A 9,908-nucleotide genomic window follows, 5' to 3' on the forward strand; every position below is an offset into this window, starting at 1 on the left:
ATTGCAGCATGTCACCAGCTTACACTAAGTTTACCAGAAAACAGACACAGTCAACGATAATTTAATGGATATAGCAAGCCAGTCCACAAGGGACCAAGCATACAACAGGGGTCACAGGTTCAGTTGAGCCGATTGGTCAATAGATAGTGCAGAAAGGTTTGTATGAAGGGAGAATGAAAGGGGAGTTTAGAAAATTAGAAGTTTTTATAGGAAACTGCTTTATGTTTCAAATTAACCATTGTAAGAGAAAGTCAGTGAGAAACATGGAGTAAGGGAGTCTGGGCTGATTGGTGAGAGTTTGGCATATACTGAAATGTAGTAGCTTTAAAGACTGTATATATTTCTATATTTACATTTTGTTAAAATATAGCTGCTGTATTTTTAACGTTAAAAGTAGTAAAAAGAGGAGCTTTGAACGGTAGTTAAAAGTCAATATCTAACAAACAGCAGATGTGAGACTTATGCAAATTTCTCTTTCTAAAACACAAAACTACTCTTTGTAACCAAAGTCTGTATCTACATGTAAATATGAAAATGCAAAAAACCGATAGTTTCAGTTTAAAGCACATCCATAAGTCGGTTACCCATTAGCATCTAAACATATGCATTTACTAGCATTTTTAACTCCAACAAAATGCAAGTGGCTATGGAATCTGTCCGCTCATAACCACCGACATCTGCGGTCAGAAGCGGCATGGGGTAATTACAGGCATTTTCTTAACACCAGTGGGTAGACTACCTTAAAAAAAAAAAAAAGACGACTTCCATTTGTCAGGTGACAATAATAAAATTTATAAGGAGTGTTTGCAGGCTGCTAAGGACGGTATCATCTCACAACGGGGCATACAGGGCGATTACAACATAATTCGGGTATTTAAGGCCCCACCCTCTTTACAAGGAGAGGTGGGATCCAGCAAAGTGACCTACTCTCCCAGGAGTCTGGAAGTTTCGGGAAAGTATGGCTGAGGTACACTTTAGTTCACAATCTTTTGGGCAAATTGTGCTCATCTACGATTACCAGAATACACCCTCTCTTTAAGTTTGTGTTACTGCAGAAGCATGTGCATCTAGGTCAAGGCAGAGGACTGGTTGCGGAATAATTACCTTCAGAGACTACAGGAACATTTTTAATATGTATTTGGCCCAGGAGCACAGATTTTAAATGTATGTAGCCCTTTTAATGAGAAATACTTGGACAGCACTGTCCCAAGTAGCTCTTTTTTATCTAAATCCAAGAAATTGAAACACAACTAAATATTGTGTATACACATACAAAACAGTAGTGTGTTCTCGGGCTTACTAAAGTTTTCTCTGTAATTACAGTTGAACAAAGTGCATAACATGTGTGGCTTGTAATTCACAAAAAAGCCTGGCTAAAGAATGGAGTCCAATGAAAAAAATGGAAATCTTCAGACACTCTTATCCATCTACTATTGCAGGCCAAGGAGCATATTAAAGTACATTGGTACCTACAGTGAAGATAAACATTTTGTGGGATGACCTTCATGTCTCAAAGTTATCATTTATAGTGAACTGAAAGGCTGCATTATTAATACTGTATAACGCGCCAACAGGAGCAGACTGGGATCTGCCCCTGGACCGTTCCCATTGTGAGCTACCTCGGGCTGGATTCACTGGTTCATCTGCAATTTTTTCCCTTTAAAATGTTCCTAATAGGCTGCTGAGTGGAGTGTTGTTAAAATGTGCAAGCCCTCCCCCACGCTCAATATGAGTGTCTCAATAATGGATAGCTACCGGATGAAATGTAAGTATTACAATATCTATGCTCATGTTTCTAGCTTAATTCCATGAAAACTAAGATGCAACATTTTAATCAATTCATGAGGACTGTACCTTATTTTAAAGTTTCCCCATGAGAAATCCTATTCAAGTCTAAGAAACACATTATTATTGTTGCTATGAAAACAGCATGCTGCTTTCACATGGAAAACTTCATATTAATTATACAGAGCAGTTATGTAGGAGTTGTTTATGAAGCCCAACACTGTGTTTGAGACAATACTCCTCAGACAGCAATAATTACACCTGTTATTTTAGTCTAGGGGGCAGATACAATTCAGAAAACACCCGCAGGAGGTGCCTCCAAAATGGCCACGAGACCCCTTGTGCGGATATTCTGACAGAAATAACGCAGATTTCTGCTCACGCCCCATAGAGGTGCGAGCAGATATCCGCATTACTTTTTACGGTAGGAACGGTAACAAAGTGTGGCCGCAATGCTCTGAGGAACATCGCGGCCAATTGAATCTACCCCTAGGTGTCTGGCAGTTTATGGGACACATTTCATAGTCCCAAAACAGACATCAAAATGATCTTCTAGGAAACTTTTTCCCTATATAAAAAGTTTGAACATTTATGTGATGTTTGGCTAAAGGAGCTATGCTGTTATTAGCAGGCAGGATTTTCTATGTCGTCTTATCAAAATTCATTGTTTAAAACCATTGCGGCAGAGGCCAAACGTGTCAATTTGGTCAAAAACTAGCAGATTGTCTGGCAAAAAACAAACAACAAGCACGGGAGTATTGGGGGATATTTTTAATAATCAAGGGCCTGATTCATTAAGGATCTTAACTTGAGAAACTTCTTATATCAGTCTCCTGGACAAAACCATGTTACAATGCAAGGGGTGTAAATTAGTTTTCTGTTTTGCACATAACTTAAATACTGACTGTTTTTTCATGTAGCACACAAATACTTGATAGCTTATTTGTACACTGAAATTTAAAGTTGATATTTATGTGCTACATGAAAAAACAGTCAGTATTTATCTTATGTGCAAAACAGAAAACTAATTTGCACCCCTTGCATTGTAACATGGTTTTGTCCAGGAGACTGAAATAAGAAGTTTCTCAAGTTAAGATCCTTAATGAATCAGGCCCCAAGTTATGAAATGATCAAATACCTGTTCAAATCAAAACACTATATCAAACACAACAAAATGAGATGGTTCTAGCTTCTTCAAATATAGAGCAACAGTTATGTTTTATTTTTGCTTAGCTGCACCAACAACCGTAAATACAAGTATCAGCACACCTACAAAATTTAGGCACCAGCCCTGGCTATATGCCGATAACACTCCAAGTTAAACCCCACCTTCCACAAATATATATATGATTTTATATTACAAATTTAGTTTTACTGTGGGATGGAGAAGGTAGAAGGGGTAAAAAAAAGTATACGTGTGAGAGTTTTATCTGGATGTTACCTATGTATTATTGCACAATGGCAGTTGGCTGTAATTATTATTATTGTTTATTTATAGCACTACCATATTACGCATCACTTTACACAGAATATTTACTCATTCACATCAGTCCTTGCCCCAGGGCTTAGTCTAAAGTCTTGATCATCCAAACACACAAAAGGGTCTACTTTGTAAACAGCTAATTGATCTACTAGTATTATTGTTTTTTTGGACTGTGGGAGAAAACTTGAGCCCCAGGTACAACACCCAGGAGAACACAGTTAGTGTCCTGGTCAGAATCGAATCCAGCAATGCTAATCACTGTGCCACACACTGATAACAACTGAGTAAAACGGACAACGCAGTTGGCAGTCTACTAAAAAAACAAAATATACTTTATCTAATGCATTTCAACTGACATGTCCAATCCTATTTGGGATCTCATTTAAAAAAAAATGCCTGTGTATGCTACATGGTTTTATGTTCATAATACTGAGATCACAGCACATGAACGTATATCCAAGCATCTGTGAATAGGAAAGTTTAAATTGGCTGAGACACTGTCCTGTATATTTCTGAAAGCGATAAATGGTACACTGTCACAGCACGGTTTTGGGCTAAAAAGTTTTAGAAACAATCTTGCTTTATACCTCAATATACTGCTTAGCAAGGAACAACACATTGTATAGATCAGAGAAGCACAACAGATCATAGCTGCGGTCACTTCTCCATGAACTATTTTCTGCATTGATTGCTAGGATGAACAATGCCAAAGGAAAAAAAAATACTTTCTCATTGCCAATTAAAAGACATTTTTTGTCATGTTTTCCCACTGCTGATAAAGCATTTCTTAACAAAAAACATGTTAAATGATTCTAAGAATTTTACACTCAATCTATTTTTATTCTTACATTTAATTCTGCCTCAAAGAAAAATTTGTATTTTCATTCAAAGAAACCCCAACATTTCTCTATGTGTTAGTTAATACCTTAGCAATCTTTGCCAGATCTGTTATGATCATTGTAGGAACTATCATACAAGCAAGGGTTCCAGAAATCCCTACCAAGAGGATCTGATAACAATTTTTTTTATTTTTTGGTGGAAAATTGTGCAAAGGGTTAACGGTAGCTTAGTGGTTAGCACTTCTGCCTCACAGCACTGGGGTCATGAGTCTGATTCCCGACCATGTCCTTATCTGTGTGGAGTTCTGCCTGTGTTTGCGTGGGTTTCCTCCAGGTGCTTCGGATTCCTCCCACACTCCAAAAACATACTGGTAGGTTAATTGGCTGCTATTAAATTGTCTTAGTCTCTCTCAGTGCTGGTGTGTGTGTAAGTTAGGGGACTTAGATTGTAAACTGGGGCAGGGACTGATGTGAATTAGTTCTCTCTGTACAGTGCTGCTGAATTAGTGGCACTATATAAATAAATAGATGATGATGATTGGAACTTGGTAAGAGGTCTGGTTTGGAAATTAGATATTTAAGGCTACTGGGGGTAATATATTTTTCAAAAGAAGAACCCCACCCAAACCAGAGAATTTAGTGTATGTTAATAAGTTCATGTAAAAACAAAGCCATACTTACCTTATAAGCATTCGATCTGCTGGGATTCTTGATGCACATGCCGCTTTGCTCAGTCCTCTAACCACTAACCAAGCACCAGCGGGTATAGATACCCCTACCCGTATGTGGGGACCATTCATAGAGAAGATGCATTTATACCCAAGCAGCCTGCTTGAAACAGGCAAGTGGTAGGAGTACAAAGTAACGCAGCACAAGACCATTCCAGGCAAGGTATCTGGCAAATCTATTAAATGGCGCACAAAAAAGTCCTAGATACTTTGTTTTGTTTTTTTATATCAAAGGAACGGCGTTCCATCGAATATCAAATGTTTAGTTTTGGGTACAGTTAATCCCCAAATTAGAGGGATATAAATGCATTACAGATTGTACAAAAAAGGACAACTAAAATGGTGCATGGCCTAAATCACAAAACTTACCTGGAAAGAGTAAAAGATCTTAATATGTATAGTTTGGAGCAGAGAAGGGAAAGGGGTAACTTGATAAAACCCTTGATATATTTGAAAGTTTCTAACAAGGTACAGGAGGGAAATATTCTTCAAAGGAAAAGATATATTAGAACAGTAGGACATGCACTGAAACTGGAGGGAAGTAGGTTCAGAGGAAATTTGAGGGAAAATTTCTTCACATAAGAGGTACTGGATAAGTGGAATAACCTCCAATCAGAGATGGGGGAGACATATACAGTAGAGCAATTTAAACATGCTTGAGGTAGACATAAGGATAGCCTTATAAAGAACTAAAGATCAAATAGGGTTTAAGGTTACCATAGGTTAAAAAATGTGCAGACTAGGTGGGCCAGACAGTACTTATCTGTCATTAAATTCTGTTTCTATGTTTATGTAATCCTTGCCTTTTATTATTTTTAGAAATGTTGTGAAAGCTAGTAGTAGTGGAAATATAATAGAAGAAGAAAGGACCAGATAGTGTCTTGGCAAAACAGACTATACATAGCTACTGGCATTAAAAATATAATAAAAAAAAAACAAAAAAAAAAAACAGTACACACAACCATTAAAGTATGTTGGTCCACTGCAAATTGGACTATATTTTAGTGCTCTTCTTCAAGTTAACTAGGTTGTTTGAGGATGAAGGGTTAAACGTAATGGCTGGTGTATTTTTTTTTTTTCATTTTTATTATCTTTTACCAGGTTTAAAATGGGGCCAATATAAGTAGAAGTCATGTACAGCGAGCATGTACGATAAATAGGGGTGAGTGTGCAATGCCCCACCTTAACATGTTTGTTTTCTTTGTCTGAGTCAACCTTAGCAAAGTAAGTCTAAAGCAAACATATTATAGAAGTTACACAGTCTTATCACATCTAATTCAGACGCTATCATTTGCGATTTAAAAAGGTAATAATAAAATGCATTTAGATTGAAGAAAAAATAGAAGCTTAGGCACATATGTATCCAAGCTTGGCTAGGTGTTAATAATTTCAATTCAAGTATAATTGCTATGATCTGCATGATGAAAAAACTAAAGGAAGGGGGTGATACAGAGTATACCAGGTACCATGGACAGTCAAAACGAGCGGGAAGCTCAAATAAACTGGTTTGTAGTCTACCAGACTTCAATTACAGTAACACAATCTAAGTGGCCAGTTACTGCTCCAAGAAACCCCTTTACAGTCCTAAACATACTATCTCACAACAAGCCATTGACACATACATGACATTTATTTACTTTCTCAGTTAAACATTTACAATACTGGTCACTTTTACATACAGTACACTAAATATTGTTTTTCAAACAAATATACAATATAGCTCCTTGAATTTTTAAAAAATAACAAATACATTGACTACCCAACACTCTGGTAGTAATGTCTAGTCACATATGGAAATCAGGATGTTTGACAAAAGGTGTCCAGTACTCATTGTTTTATATATCTATATATATAATCACATACTGAAAGCATTAAATCATTAGGCACTTTAACATAAACCCCCAGCATTGCATTGTTAACTTTATATGGTCTCAAAAGCAGTCATAGGGGTATATTTACTAAAATGTGGGTTTGAAAAAGTGGAGCTGTTGACTATAGTAACCAATCATATTCTAGCTTTCATTTATTTAGTGCTTTCTACAAAATGACAGCTAGAATCTGATTGGTTGCTATAGGCAACATCCCCATTTTTTCAAACCCGCAGCTTAGTAAATCTAGCCCATAGTTTCTCTTAGGGGAAGCAAAACATGTAAGTCAGGACTTCAAGTGGGGTCCCAGAATCTGTTTTTGAGGGTCACCCGATTGTCAGATATTCAATATATTCTAGCAGGTACTGTCCTGTTCTGGGGTCCCAGTGCTATGGCCCAATGGCACTTAAAAGTCCCAGTATAAAAAAATAAATAAAGCACCACTGGTGTATCTGAAAATAAAGCAACCCTAAAAACAAATTCCTGGACCCCGTTTGGGGACCCAGTCCTCAGCTTTGTTTTCAATGATAGGATGCACTCATGAAGGGATTCTTATGAACTAATACTTTTTGATAAAGTCCAATGTTCTAGGAAAATAAAGAGTTTTGTTTTTTTTGTTGATCCCCACCACCATGTTAAACTAACATTCACATAAACCCAAATAGTTAGGTGTTTTAGTGGAGATCGATTATAAATCAATGGATTCAACAGGAAGCTAGATAAAGTTGTCACAACAAAGATCCGTCCCATCCACTAATATGTAGCTCATACTCTCCCTATTCATTCTATGACAGTAGATTTACGTTTCTTAAATAACACAAATTGTACATTATTTTGTTTTAGAAATAGTGCACGTGTGTACATGCTCATCTATATTAATTTGCACTATAGTTACTCTATTCAGGTCAACACTTTGCTACATTAGTGCTAACTTCCTATTTGTTTTGATATTGCCTGTTAATTTGTTCATCTTAGTTGACAAGCCTGAAAGCAAAACATATCATACGCTACAACATTTGTTGTAAACTTAAAGTTTTCACAGGTGTTGATGTGCATCAGATGCATAAGAAAACCTTCAAAAACAATGCAGCAGAAAGTACATGTAAAATGTATATATAGTTGTGCTCAACTTACATTTAAAAACTCATGTTAAACAAATGCTTGTAATGCCATAGATACATAGCCTAAAAGTCTGCAACCACTGAACTGTTGCAAAATTTCCCAAACAAGTCATCATGAATCACAAATCTGGCAATAATAAAAGCTACTAAAACCAATAGACCTTTACTATTTTAGTGTCTAAGGCTCTGTTTGGAAGGTCCTCCTTCTTATATATTTATTGACAGCAAGCTGCAAATATATACAAATCCCACTCCAATTCCATATACTTGTGCTCTTAAAGCAAGACACATTGCATACAGAAAAGTGTGTCTGATGTAGTGTGAATAGTGACTGTAGTCGACCTTTTGTAAAACCAACAGCCACCCACCCACCCCCTTCTTTAAATGTTTTGCAAACTCTGCAAGAGGAGCCATATGGTATGACCCCCTTCAGCACCAGCCCTTAATTATCCCTACACGAATCAATGCTTTAACTAACCTTCAACTTCCCTCTCATCCAATGTTTATACACAAAACATTCCAAACACAGAACTACTGAAAATGTTTTCAAACTAGTTCAGCACAAGTGTCTTTAATAAATATTTTGGTGTAACTATTTTGCACATGGTCACTCATACGGAGAAGTACCAACAAGCTAAGTTCTGGCAACTTTTTGGCTAATAAAGTTTATTAGTGAGATAGATTTGGTTAAGGATAAGGAAGTAAAGTAGTAAACACAATCATCATTTTTGGTGTGTGTCCTAATCTTTCACATCACATCTTCACTCCACAGCCTAAATTTGCAATCTCAGTAGGACGTAAATTAATCACTGCTGGGTACTGTGAAGACCACATGATGCCAACCCATCCACTACCACCCTCTTACCACTTTGTCCATCAGTTTCCAGGTTTTCTCCACTGTTCTCCTGTCGGCCGCCGCCTGTTTTGGGGGTCCCACAACGTCCTGAATAGCATCGAATAAGCCCAAGATGCGGCCCTTGCGGGGGTTTGCTCCCCGGGCCCCCGGGAGACGCCCGGTTAGGGCGCTGCTGCTAGCATTACTACTACCGCTGCTGGCCATGGCTCTGAGGGCAGGACGATAGAATGAAAGCACGGCACCCGTGCGAGGTTCCACAAAGGACACAAAGGACGGGGTTTGCGGGGGGGAACGTATAGAGATACGGGTTGGTTACAAGACGCCCGGTGTTGTATATGTGTGCCCCCTTCACTCCAGCGCCTGCTGCTGGGCTCTGTAAACTCTGTCTCCCTTCCTATCCCCTTCTCATCCGAGCTGCAGGCTGAGCTAGTGAGGTCACCAGAGGAGGAGGATGGGAAGAGCAGGGTTTGGTTTACTCTCCTGGACGGCCCCTTTAAAGCGACAATCACCTAAACTAAAGCCCATCAGCAAGAGCTAGCGGCACTTGAAGTAATAGTGCCTGGGAAGCAAGGGGATGGGTACAACTGAGTAAATGGGGAAGAATATGGGTGTAACATGGTTAGTGAGGAGAACATGAAAATAAAAGAAGGGGGGTTAGAATAAGCATATGGATCTGAGAAAGGAGGGAGCTTGGGGTAACAAACACACATGGGAGATTGACAGAGACACAACTGGAAGCATCTGGCTAGGAAGACAGATGGCATGGTGAACTTCTAGGTTTATATTTTAATAAAATGCATACGACATGCATGTTATTTATGTATTTGTGCTACTAAGTTCTCTTACAAACATGGCACTTGCTTGCATTAAAATAATTTATAATTTTATGTCCTCAACAATTACTACTGATGTATGTAAACAGTGAGATATAAATAATATGCAAAGTGCACTTATGATCATTTGCTAAAAGAACAAATGTTATCTATGTAAACTACTTTTTCTCCATTTCTTATAAGTATAGATTTCTTGTTTATTCATACTGGTTGGCATTTGAAAAAGATTTTCAGGGACATTGTGCAAGTAACACCTTCTGTCTGCCTCATGTGATTCCTGGACATGTGGATGGTATACATGTTATGTGTTGCACGCTCCATGTGTGATATGAGGTCAGCTGGGGAAAGTGGGCACACACAATGGGGAAGGAAGGAGAAGAACTGATCAATAAGAT

The 9,908-nt window shown here is 38.0% G+C and overlaps 1 protein-coding gene across 1 annotated transcript in view; it reads right to left on the reverse strand.

Moving 5' to 3' along the window:
• The window catches only part of CBLB (Cbl proto-oncogene B), a 134,132-nt gene extending 125,027 nt beyond the window's left edge, over positions 1-9,105 (reverse strand). Inside the window, exon 1 of the mRNA XM_075194907.1 lies at positions 8,690-9,105. Within this exon, the coding sequence (XP_075051008.1) occupies positions 8,690-8,884 (195 nt within the window). The 5' untranslated portion in view covers positions 8,885-9,105. The remainder of the gene's footprint in view (positions 1-8,689) is intronic.
• Positions 9,106-9,908: the final 803 nt, after the last annotated feature.

This window comes from Mixophyes fleayi, chromosome 2, assembly GCF_038048845.1.
Source record: "Mixophyes fleayi isolate aMixFle1 chromosome 2, aMixFle1.hap1, whole genome shotgun sequence".
In the NCBI taxonomy this organism is placed as follows: domain Eukaryota; kingdom Metazoa; phylum Chordata; class Amphibia; order Anura; family Limnodynastidae; genus Mixophyes; species Mixophyes fleayi.